Source organism: Molossus molossus, unplaced genomic scaffold (genome assembly GCF_014108415.1).
Source record: "Molossus molossus isolate mMolMol1 unplaced genomic scaffold, mMolMol1.p scaffold_m16_p_1, whole genome shotgun sequence".
Classification (NCBI taxonomy): domain Eukaryota; kingdom Metazoa; phylum Chordata; class Mammalia; order Chiroptera; family Molossidae; genus Molossus; species Molossus molossus.
Genome location: NW_023425344.1, coordinates 243,612,015 through 243,624,642, shown reverse-complemented (window position 1 = coordinate 243,624,642; position 12,628 = coordinate 243,612,015). Strand labels below are relative to the sequence as shown.

The following is a 12,628-nucleotide window of genomic DNA, read 5'->3' as shown; positions in this document are numbered from 1 at the left end:
ACTACTCAACTCTGTCACTATAGCAACAGAAGTGGGGAACCCTTTTTCTGCCAAGGGACACTTGGCTATTTATAACATCATTCATGGGCCATACAAAATTATCAACTTAAAAGTTAGTCTGTTATAAGCACTATTTACAATTGCTAAGATCTGGAAATAGCCTAAGTGCCCATCAGTAGATGAGTGGATAAAAAAGCTGTGGTACATATATATACACAATGGAACACTATGCATCCACAAGAAAGAAAGATCTCGCCCTGGCCGGTTTGGCTCAGCGGTTAGAGCATCAGCCCGCAGTCCCGAGAGTCCCGGGTTTGATTCCTGCTAAGGGCAAGTACCTTGGTTGCAGTTTGTCCCCAGGGGCAGTTTGTCCCTGGCCTCAGATAGCGTTGTGTGGGAGGCAACCACTCAATGTGTCCCTTTCATGTCGATGTTTCTCTCTCTCTCTCTCTCTCCACCCCCCCCCCTTTCTCTCCCTCCCACTAAAACTCTGTCCTTGGGTGAGGATTAAAAAAAAAAAAAAGAAAGATCTCTTATCCTTTGAGATGACATGGAGGGACAGGGAGAGTATTATGCTAAGTAAAATAAGCCAATCAGAGAAAAACAAATACCACATGATCTCACTTAGTTATAGAATATAATGAACAAAAAAGCTGATGTACAAAATAGACCCAGAGACATAGAAAGGAGTACTGTTCAGACTGACAAACTTCAGAGGAGGGGGTGGGGGGAAGGGATGAGATAAACCAAAGAACTTATACACCTGTATGCATAACCAATGGACATAGACAACAATGCTGGGGGCAGGGGTTGCGGGATAGGGAGGAAGGTGTCTGCGGGGGAAAGGAGAAATATCTGTTTAAAAAAAGAATTGATTAATTTTTTTAAAAATTAGTCTGTTTTATTTGGTCAGGCTAATTTGGTGAGGCGTGTGATGTTAGCTGATATTGATTTCGTGGGCCTTATGTGGCCCGTGGGCTGGTAGTTCCCAACCCCTGTTGTAGTACAAAAACAGCTATAAGAATACATAAATGAGAGCATGGCTATGCTCTAGTAAACCTCATTTACAAAACCAGGTAGCAATGGGATTTGGCTTATAGGCCATAATTTGTCAACCCCTGGTATAAAGGATTTGGAAAAATGTTGTAGAGGAAAATACATTAGAACTGGGCACTGAAGAAGTAGAAGTAGGCTAGGGAAAAAAATAGAGGGAAGGGAGAAAAAATAGAAAGAAAAAGAGCACATGGAAAGGCTAAGGGTGTGAAAGAATTTGGTATGCCAAGATAACAGCAAGTGGGGCTGGAGCATCAGATACCAGAGGGCTGAGAAAGAATGAGAGGAAATAAAGCCATAAACACAAGTTAGGCCCAAATTGCCAACAATGAAGTGTAGGGCAGAGAAGGGGAAAGAATCAAAGACGATACCAAGTTTCCAGTTTGGATGCCTGGGGGTGCTCCATTTATCAGGACAAGGAGATTCATTTATTCAGTCATTCATCATGCACTGCAATTTTCACACCTCTGGCCCATCATACAGCCTAAATGATTATTCCATAACATTCATACATAATTATTATCCACACTGCAATAATCTGTAAGAGCCCCTCCAAATTCAGGTAAAATTTTGTTAATCCAAGTAAATATAATCCTACAATTACACAATAGAATTTTGCAGCTGAGTACTTGACATTTACCCCTCCAAATTGCATCCTATCAAAATGGTTAATGGTTACTGATAAACTAAAGTCCAACATTAGTCAAGAGTCTAGTCATACACTCAGGAGAGATGCTAATTGTATTTCTGATTTAATTTGCACACACTAAAAAATACTTCCTTACCCATTCCCATCCCAGATTTCTCCTCCTGTGGGCCATGAGATATCTAGCATTAAAATAATGAGAGAAAACGAATTTAAATATTGCTTTAATCAAGATCTTTCTTAAATCAAGATCTTTTTTGATTAAAGGATCAATTTACCTGAGCAAATTAAAGGCTAATGACCAGGTCAAATTTCTAGTCCTACACACAAGTCAGTGAAATTTGGATGGGCAAAAATAGAAGTGTGTAGCAACGGTTGGTGCCATGAGGGTAAAGTAGCAGCAGAGAGGAAGGACCATAAAAGAGAGCTAGGAAGGGAAGTTTAACATTCATCATGAAACTTAACATAATAAATTCTGTCCTACAGCTACCTTTACTCCTTATTAATAATATAAAACACTGCTTTCAGAAATAAAGATATGTCCACATGATTTACCTGCATCAAATATGTCAAGCAGATTAACCAAAGTTTCAAACGCTGCAAGCCGCACACTGCAGCCTTCATCCCTAGAGAGTTCTATTAATTCTGGGAGCACCACACTTTTTGTAAGGTCTGCCCTGCACAATAAGCAATAGAAGAAAATAAATAAAATCAATAAATCTGTAGCAAGAACTTACTAAAAATAAGCCACTGGGTTAGATGCTATAGAAAATAGGAAAAATTATAAAGATAGGGCTCCTGCTTTCCAGAAACTTGCAATCTGTTGGGAAAGCTTGATATAAACATAAGAAACATTAACAGTAACTGTAAAATTACTTAAATCAATTCTAGTTCCCCCAACACAATAATATTACCTACAGATATCTTAATACTAGCTTATATTAAACAACAAATTATAATATAGTTTTCCATTAAGCAAATTCAGCAAAGCAGATCCATGATTGCCTTTGCTGGGGCAGGCTGACTGTTGGTTCTTGTCCTCTGTCCATGCTTTTGTCTTGTGTCGGATTGGAAGGCTGTCAGTGAAGCGGAACCATGTAGGGGAAGGCTAGAACACTAGAGGCAACTTCATCTTGTGAAAAGAGAGATGGAGATGATTGGGTCCCCAGTATTTCTTCTGGCCCAGTCTCCTTAGAACAGGCCAATGGAAAAGACAGAAACAAATGAGGTTTCTCAAAATGCTGGTGCTATTCTGCTGTCTTGGCCAACAATAGAATGCAGGATCATCTTCATTAGTATTTAAGCTGGAGCAGACAGCTAACCATCAGATGACAACAAATCACAGCAGGTGCCTGGGTAGATTTTTATCACACATCCTGACTCCAGAATTCCTGGTTGTCCATCTGGGCAAGCTTGCCTATTTCATTCACCTCATTATCCCCGACCCTGTACCTTACTCCCTTATAACATCTTGGAAGATTAGATTGTAACTACTGGTATCTAGGCTAATAAAACTGGACTTCTACAAAGATAATAGGATCAGGTTGTCCTCAGACTTCTGTTCCATATACTTAAATGACAGAAGGGTTTTTAGTAATAAGAATTATAATCTAGAATTCTGCCCCAGCCAGAGTGAAATCTACATGTGAAGACAAGAGAAAGGTACTCTCATAAATACACTAGCTCAGGCAGTATACAACCCACACCTACTTCCTGACAAAAATTACTCAGCTATAATACAGTTTGATAAAAGAAAATAAAGAAAGAGGCGAATATTAGCATCCTATATGTGTAGGTCTACCATGATGCCTATACCCCCCTCAACTTTTAGAATGTGATAATTGGGCAAAAAAAAAAAAAAAAAATGACCATCTACTTCGTAAAGAAGAAATACAAGTGGCTAATAATCATAATCATATATTCAACCTTATTGTTTAACCTCATTAGCTGTCAGAGAAATATATTCATTTAATGAATATAAATGAGCAACTGCCTTAAGTAAGCACTGAATTACATATGGGTAAGGTAACAATAAAAAAGATACAATACTGTCTTCCAGGTGCTTCAAGTTTAGAAGGAGATAAAGTCAAGTAGACAGACAGTTATTGAATAATATACTTGCAAAAACAATAGTGAAATACTACTTTTGCCAATGAAATTGGAAAAGTTAATGATAAATCTGCATTGTTGGTAAAAGTGCAGGAAACATTTTCATGTACTACTGGGAGAAGCATAAACCCAGCCTTTTTGAATTTTATAATATATATAAAAATTTTGCTTATTTATTGCCTGTCTTATTCCAGTTTTAGAGATCAGTCTAAGAAATTAGTTGTTTATGTAAAAATTAATGAAATAATACTAGAAGTAAATACTTAGGTAATGTTTACAAGGTGTCAGACACTACTCTAAGCACTCTATATAAGCTAGGAAGAGTCTTTCTAATTTTACTTCTATAAATTAATCCTTAAACAATAATCCTAAATTGATTTTCAGAACAACTAATTTGAACACACAATGACCGGCCCAATTTTAACAGTGGCAAAATATCAGGTGACAAAAAGATAGAATACCAAAAAACAACAGTATATTCTGCTAATAGGTTTTGATCCTGGTTAATGAACACAGATCTGGGCAACACTGAATTAATTATGGCCACAATGATCCAGAGTCAACCTAGACTTAGAATACCTATCATAAAAAGTTGGCTCTGGCCCGGCCAGTGCGGCTTAGTGGATTAAGCATTGTCCCATGGACTGGGAGGTCCCGGTTCAATTTTCAGTCAGGGCAGAAAGCCCAGGGTTGCAGGCTCGATCCCCCGTAGAGGGCATGCAGGAGGCAGCCGATCAATGTTTCTCTCTCACATGGATGTTTCTATTTCTTTCTCCCTTCCCCTCTACCTAAAAAATCTATAAAAAACATATTTTTAAAAGTTGGTTCTGAGAGCAAAATTAAGGAAACAATTATTCGTAAATACAAGCGCATGCATAGCTTATATTGAGATATTTTCCCTTCTTACATTTAGGCATTTGGAATGACAACTAAGAAACTTAAGGTGAGAAGAAAAGAAATTAATGTTAATAAATGCCTACCACATTGCTAAGCATTTTCATTTTTATTTCTTTTAATCCAGACACATCAGGAGGTACTCGCTATAATCATTCTTAAAGACAATATAAAGTTTAGCCTTTCAATAGCTTGCCTTCATGGAAAACAGAAACAGACATGCATGTTTGACTATCCAGAAATAAGAATATGACATAAGGAATTGAAAGTATACTTACCCAATGCCTTGAGCTATATTTTCTAAGTGCCGACACATACAAGATCGAACTTCATATTCTACATCTTGACAGAGTGATTTTACCAAGGGAATTATTTCTCTTTTAATGCTTAGAGAAGAGGAAAGGAACATGCAAATGGGTGAGTGTTTTAGAATAATTAATATTTTCAAACAATTATCATCAAAATCTTAGCTTAATAACAAATGTTTTAATATAAAGCTTTATAGTTTCCAATGTCTTTTTACATAAGTGATTACATTTGGATATTATCAGCTATTTGTAAATTATGTATATGACTGTTTTTAAAATAATGATTAATTTTGGATCAGCAGGTAACATTTAGCTAAGATAAAAAGCTGTCAGCAAGTGGAATATCTGATTCTAGCAACCATCAACCAAAATATTCTCCAGTTATATATTTTATCTTGTGTCATAATTACACACCATTCCACCTTTCCATTTGGGATTTATCATTTAGGTAAACAGTAGCATACAAATTATAAACATTCTATAAAATCTCAAAATAAGATGCATTATTCAAAATAATGAATTCATAACAATAATGCAAGAAAGCAGAAAGTCTATCTTTAGGTCAGGTTTATCATTTTTTGTTATTGTTGTTAATTCTCATCTGAGGATAGTTTTTTCTTTGATTTTTTTAGAGCAGTGGAAGAAAGGGAGGGAGGGGAAGAGAGAAAGAGAAAGAGAGAAAAATTGATGTGGGAGGCACATCAATTGGTTGCCTCCTACATGTGGGATTGAACCTGCAACCCAGGGCGTACCCCGTGACTGGGAATCAAACCCATGACAAGTCAGTGCATGGGCCAATGTTCAAACCACTGAGCCACACCAGCCAAAGCATGTTTATCAATTTTTGAAGTCTATATGATAATGTCATTTTATCCTCAAAACTATACTAGGTATGTGACAGGGTAGATTAAGATGGGAAATAAAAGCTAACCTTATTGATTTTGAAAAGAGATGAGATCAAAAAGAAATATATCTGAATAAATAGACTTCTGAGAATTCTATAACGTTGAAACAGCTAAGTTTGTATGCACTATGTAATAATACAAATCTCATAAATTGTTAGTCACAGTTATTATTCATTTTTAATCAATTTATTCAATTTAATTTAATAAAGTAGACAAAAAGTTAATACAAATACTCACGTATGGCCATCAAATTTGTTGGTCAATTTTCCTAAAATTTTACAACTAACTAAACGAGATTGGATGGTTTGAGAAAGTTGTGCCTTGGAAACAAGTGGATTCAAAATCTGAAGAGAAAGATTTAGAGAACAAATTCACACAGTTTTATATATTCTTGACACAAATGTCAGCTATTTTCTTCAAAGAATAATTTAATGTTCTAAATGTTTTTAAAGAATCTGAATTACAACTTGAAGTGCATGATTGTTCATAACCTGGATCACCTTGTTTGTCTTCTAGGTTATTATATATATAGTTAAGGTAAAGATGATAAATTATGTAATTAAAAACAATTATGCACAATTAAGACTGAATTAAAGATAAGGTGAATTCTGCAATGATCTGTAAGCACATAAAGTATAATTGTGAAATGTATTCAAAAGAAAAAAAAAGCAAATTATTGCCCAGCTACCGTTAAATTTATTTTTGTTCCATGTAGATTTTTATATTTATCCTAAAGGGACACAAAACATTATAAATTATAGCTTCAAATAGATTCTATTAAGTAATTCTGTCATTTGAATACAACAACCCAAGTGTGATACTATATTATGTATATGCTGGGCACTCAAAAACTCAACAGCATGATAGACTGTAAAGAACTATGAAGATCAGATCCTGACTCTGGTCCTAGCTCCTTAATTTGTCCAAGCGAGTTGCTATTTCTCATCCCAAGGTTTCTCGTCTACTTAAAATGGAAATCAGAATATGTCATACTAAGATTCCTCCAAGTTCCAAAATTCTATGAATCTAATAAAAAAGTCAACAATGTGGCCAGAATTACTGAGCACATAATAATAAATACAATTTAAAAGTTAAATACTTGAAATACAGTAAAACGCTATTTAAAATCTTAAAAATCACATTAAATAACAGATGGTATTCTAGGGTATTCTACCACATACCACTCTTCAAATATTTTTAAATAATATGTGTCAACATTATATTCAACATTTAAATAGGTGTAATCATCTGGATGTTTGGTATCAAGTATATAAGCATCCTTATAACTGGGTAAATCTTCCCATTTTCAAGTGAGTATTTGCCCTTGAGATAGGACCATAAACCGTCTGAGGGCAAAAGACAAAGATACTTCATAAAATCCACAGAGGACATTTTACTGATAATTTTTTTCCCAACCATTACATATTTGAAAAGAAATATACATAGGGATAATGTCCACAGGATGAAAAGCCTTTTTATTACAGAAAAAAAAAAAATTCCCTTCTAATTTTCCTACTCTCTCATCTTAATTTACTAAAACTTTTAGAGAAGAATGTATTGAACAATGTTGAAAATTAAAAAGCAAATAACAAATTGGTAACAATACTGTCAACAAACATAACAAAGGACTGACAATTTTGATAGATAAGTAGCACATACAAATAGTAATCAATGATATAATTAGACAATTCCAAAAGAATAAAAGTGATATAAACATAGTGTATAAGAAATATATAATTTTTAAAATTCCAATTATAATGTAATTCCATTTTTGGCTCATCAAATTAAATTGGAACATTATTGCTCATAAAAGTCCACAGAAATAGGCATTTTCACATAGTGCTAGCTAAGACCCTTAAGAATATTAATGCTCTCTGACCCAGTAATTCCACTTTTTTGAAAGCTATAGTTAAGAAAATCACCTGAAAAACAGAAAGGCTCTACAGAGATTTCACACTGACTTATTTTCATAATAATAAACTGAAAACTGGCTTAAATGTCTAACAAGTAAGTTACATATTCTGTAGCTACTACCAAATGAGTTTAAAATAACAGGAAAATAATGCTAAGTGAAAATCAAACTAATGCTAAATGATCACTAATATGGCCAACAGCAACCATAAACAGAAGGGGAAATCTGCAGTGAAAATATATCAGAATGTTAAAAATGGCCAAGCACAAAATTATGATTTTTCTTCCTACTAATTTCTATATCACTCAAAATTTATATAAGAAACATGTTTTGCTTTCAGAGTGGTAAATAATTTTGTTCTTTTTTAAAATACCACTTTAATAAAAAAAACAACCTTCGAGTGACTTATTAGTATTTACCAAATAATAAAAAGCATTACCTCATGCCTTAGGGTTTCTTTGGGCAATGCTTCTATCACAGACAAAAGCGTTTCCAGCCATGCATTGCTGACACCTGCTTGGTACAGATAAAACATGCCCAATTAAAGGTCTCACAAACTTAGTTTCAACTCAGCCAATAATCATTATAATAGTATTTAATGATAAAACAGAATAATTATTTTTATTACTAATGTAAGAACTTTATTTTTTATCTTAGCTAACATCTTGAAAACATTTATATCTTTAAAATTAATATTGGGGTGAGATCTTTCATCCAAATTGTGCATTTTTGCTATATAATAGTGTTACAAACACAAATGTTATAAAATTTTTAAAAACCTAGGATGAAGTAATGGGTCTTCAACTTTCAAGGATACTGAATTTTGTGTTTTTTGTAAGGAAACAAGGCTACTTTTAGGCATACTAATGATCAACTCTTGGGCAGCACGGCCTCATTCAGTTGTCCTCATCAGACTAACGAGATTCAAAGAACATCGTGATCACATACAAGAAACAATAACTACATATATAAAGAAGCATGCCAGGCCCCTGACCTGCATCCCTGTGCTCCAGATGCAGTAGAATGATTTGGAGGAAGGAGTGGGCATATGTATGGATTGACACTGATTCTTCCTGTAGAATGGTCAAAAATGATGCTGCAGCAGTTAACTGTATTTCCACGCCTGCAACATGTAGGACTTCCTGTAGAATTAGAAAGAGTTTCCTATTATATAGATGAGAGATCACAAATTATAGTTTTTTAAAATCCAAAGCCATAGAAACCAAACATAGTCATATTCTACAAATAACTGTATATGATGTTTAAGAATATATATGATTGCTTTATTTAAGAAAACTATATTAATCTGCTCCTGATCACTGAAGTTATTAGACCACATAAAGTTTAAATGCCTTAGGAACTGGTAAAGTAAAATAATATTCCACTGCTTTATGAATGAAAATTCAAGTACATAAACCTTTAAATAATAGAATAGGCATTTTTGATAGATTTCAACTTCTTTTCTGCTATTTGTATTGTACAGTTTGCCATCATACCTAGAACAATAATGTCAAAACTCAGACAATCATATGTTTTTATTACTTGTATTTCTGCTTCAAAAATAAACATTATACTTTTTTAAAAAAATGTATACACTAAAAGAAATACACTTAAGACTTACAAATTTATTTTCCCCTTTAAACAATTGACAGGAACATAAATAACCATGAAGTAAATTGCTAGTAAAAGAAGAAATTTTTAAATATAAGAATGTTTTTTAAAAGTTGCCATCTCCATTCACCATTTTTTTTTAAATTTCTATATATATTCAAGGTTAAAGCATATGTGAGAATATTAGTTTTCAATACATTGAAAAGTAAAAAGAATTTTCACATAAACCTCATCAAAGATATTACTTACCTATACTTCTCTAGAAAAGAGAGAGAGATTGAGAGACAGAGAGAGAGAGAAAGTGTGTGTGTGTGTGTGTGTGTGTGTGTGTGTGTGTGTGTGTGATGTAAAGGTAGCTAAGAGAAGTACTTTGTTTAACCAATTTGGCAATTATGAAATTGAATGCCTATTTCATAACTAACATAGTCAAGTTAGTAAAACAATGTGGAACTTGCAGCCACAAACAGTTCCATATCTCTTTCATTGTTCTGATCTTTCTGCACCATTTTCTAACATATAAAATGTGAATTATATAATACCATCTTCTTACAGATTTAAACCCCTTAAACAGAACTTTTATGTGCAAATTGAGCATTAAACAATGACCATTGTACATCCAATTATCCCCTCTACAACTATGCTATCTAGTAGGAATCCCGTCTTGTCTGCATACGAAATGATCTCTTCCCAATTTTCATCTCAGTAAACAGTAAATGACAATTTAGCCCTTCCAGTAGTCAGCTCAAAAACCCTTAACACCTCCTAGTCCCTCAAGCACCTTAATCTCATGACCAATCAATACTGATCCAGAATCTGATCTTTTATCACCTCCACCACTACCACCTGATCCAGGCCATTTCTAGCCTGAATTACTCCAATAATCTGTTGACTAGACCCTAATTCCATCATTGCCCCCTCTATATAGCAGCCAGAGAGATTCTTATAAGTCAGATGGTGTCACTTCTCTGTTCAAAACTCTCCAATGACTTCCTACCCCCCTCAAAGGAAAAGTCAAAGTACTTGCAATGACTTACAAGATCTGTTCCCAATTCCCCCTTTTCCTCATATTTCCTTGTGGTTGGCTCCCTGATCTCTTTTAAACCTCTGATTAAATATCACCTTTTCAATGAGCCCTATTTTAACCTGAAAGCCACTCTTCTGCCCCAGTTCTCACCAACCCCTTTACAGGCTTAGTATCTCCATCATCCAACATATTCGTTTGTGTGTGGTCTATCTCCCACGTCTAGAACATAAGCTCCATAACTGCAAGAACTATTGTCTCTCTTGTACACTAGCACACAGCAGGTGTTTGGTGTCATGGCTGGCTGACTGAGTATCTCTTACCCTTACACCTAAACTTTCTGCACTTGACGCTCTCTCCTTTCACACACATTATCCAAATCTCCTAAAAGGTAGCTTCAAGAGATTTTGAGGTGAGTCCTAAAGATTAGGGATTGGTAGAATTAGACACAAGGCAATACAAAAATGGGTCACACAGAAATGCATTCTCAGTGTTCTTACTATCGTGTCAATATGGAGATGTTGCTGCTATCTTCTACCCAGCATCTCGAACCATGATTTAGACCATGTACCCAGACTCCTTGAATGAGCATGGTGGGACCACTGCTGGTCATTGTGCTGGAAGACATTCTGCAGCATGTCATTCTACAGCAGAGGAAACAAACTCAGAATCCTCAAGCTTTTGCTGGAGGCCAGAGAGCTAGTAACTCTGGACTTAACCCTTGTGTGCATGATGCCAAATCTAAGCACCGAATTCTTCCTCACAGACTCTGCACTTCTATTCATCACTTATCAATCATGGCTTAAATCAGCCCTAAGCCCTCTTGAGGTAGCATGGTGGTCTGACAGTGGCTTACTGTAGCATAAGCTTATGTGGTATGGTTATTTCCCAGAAAACCTATCAAACATTAGGGTGGCTGGTTATTGTTTAGTTTTAAACTTTTGTATCACACACACTAACATCATTTTACAAGTCTTTTCAACCAACAGTTAATTATGGATCTTAAGAGTTTTTGGCTGAAAGATAAAGAGAAGATATGATATCCCTAGCAGGAAACAGAAGCGGCAATTGAAACCGACCCTCCTGTGTCTCCCTGTTTTACTATTTCCAAAACAAACATTGTTCCACACTGACAATTCTGGATTTGGAAAACGCTTCAAAAGAATTGATGTGGCCAGTATACAGCACTTACAGGTTTCAGAAGGCACAGCTTTTATTTAGAAACAGAAAGGACTTTGCGAAGAAATATTAAAAGAAATTGTGAGGGCCACAGTGTATATTCCAGTTCACGTGAGTCTGCTGTTTTAAGTTCCAAGAGATGTAATTTTGCTCCCTCTTAAAAAGTCATTAACGTCCTGGGTTTGTACGTATGCAAACATTACGCAAAAGAGGACATGAGCAGCTCTCCAACTTCACATCTTCTTACTGTATTACTTAGTCTTGACTCCCGCAGCACCACTTGCCCCAACTATTTTGCATTTAATTTTCGAAAAATCCTCAAGTCTTATCAGGATTTGGGTTTTTCTCTTGTGCTGACTTCAACATCTGGGACTGTCCACTGTTAAGAAACCAGCACAGACTAAGAGATTTTATCACTGCTAAAAATCAACTGATTTCTAAACATGTTTCTGAACCATAATACAGTAAAAATTTGATACTTACCAGTAAGCATTCTCCTCCACAGTCACACCTTCTGGACAAACATAGTGAGATCCATACTCTCTGGGTAAATAAGTGTGCATCCTCATGGACCTTGGAAGACACTGAAAAGTAAATTCCTCCATTGCTTACGTGCATGCCTTAATGCCAGTTACCCTTCCTCTTAAATACTATTGTACGGCTGGCATTCCAACTTGAATCCTCATGAAATAAGACAGTTTATAAATGAGTTAATAATACATTTCCAAATTTCAAAAACTATTCCGATTCAAGGAAGGAAGATATACTAGATACTTCTGTGTTTAAATCCATTCTTTAGTTAGCATGAATGGTGGAAGAAGGCATTTTGTAAAACAATGTAATACAGTCCTTGCCGAGAGGGCAACTGCTGTCTCCAATAAACCCGCACTAAACGCATCAAGAAGAGATTTCTCTTTATAATACACAACATAGAGAAGCAATAAATAAATCATTGGCTTATTTCAAAAGAGCAAATATTTTAGACTACAC

At 35.1% G+C, this 12,628-nt stretch overlaps 1 protein-coding gene across 2 annotated transcripts in view; it reads right to left on the bottom strand.

The window, feature by feature from the left end:
- The window catches only part of PPP4R4 (protein phosphatase 4 regulatory subunit 4), a 104,952-nt gene that overhangs the window by 37,719 nt on the left and 54,605 nt on the right, over positions 1-12,628 (bottom strand). The window contains exons 4-9 of one of the 2 annotated variants that reach the window (XM_036264525.1): positions 12,122-12,222; positions 8,822-8,969; positions 8,267-8,340; positions 6,153-6,259; positions 4,981-5,088; positions 2,255-2,376 (exon numbers count right to left, since the gene is read on the bottom strand). In XM_036264525.1, the coding sequence (XP_036120418.1) occupies positions 2,255-2,376; positions 4,981-5,088; positions 6,153-6,259; positions 8,267-8,340; positions 8,822-8,969; positions 12,122-12,222 (660 nt within the window). The remainder of the gene's footprint in view (positions 1-2,254; positions 2,377-4,980; positions 5,089-6,152; positions 6,260-8,266; positions 8,341-8,821; positions 8,970-12,121; positions 12,223-12,628) is intronic. The other variant, XM_036264514.1, reaches the window with a different exon arrangement.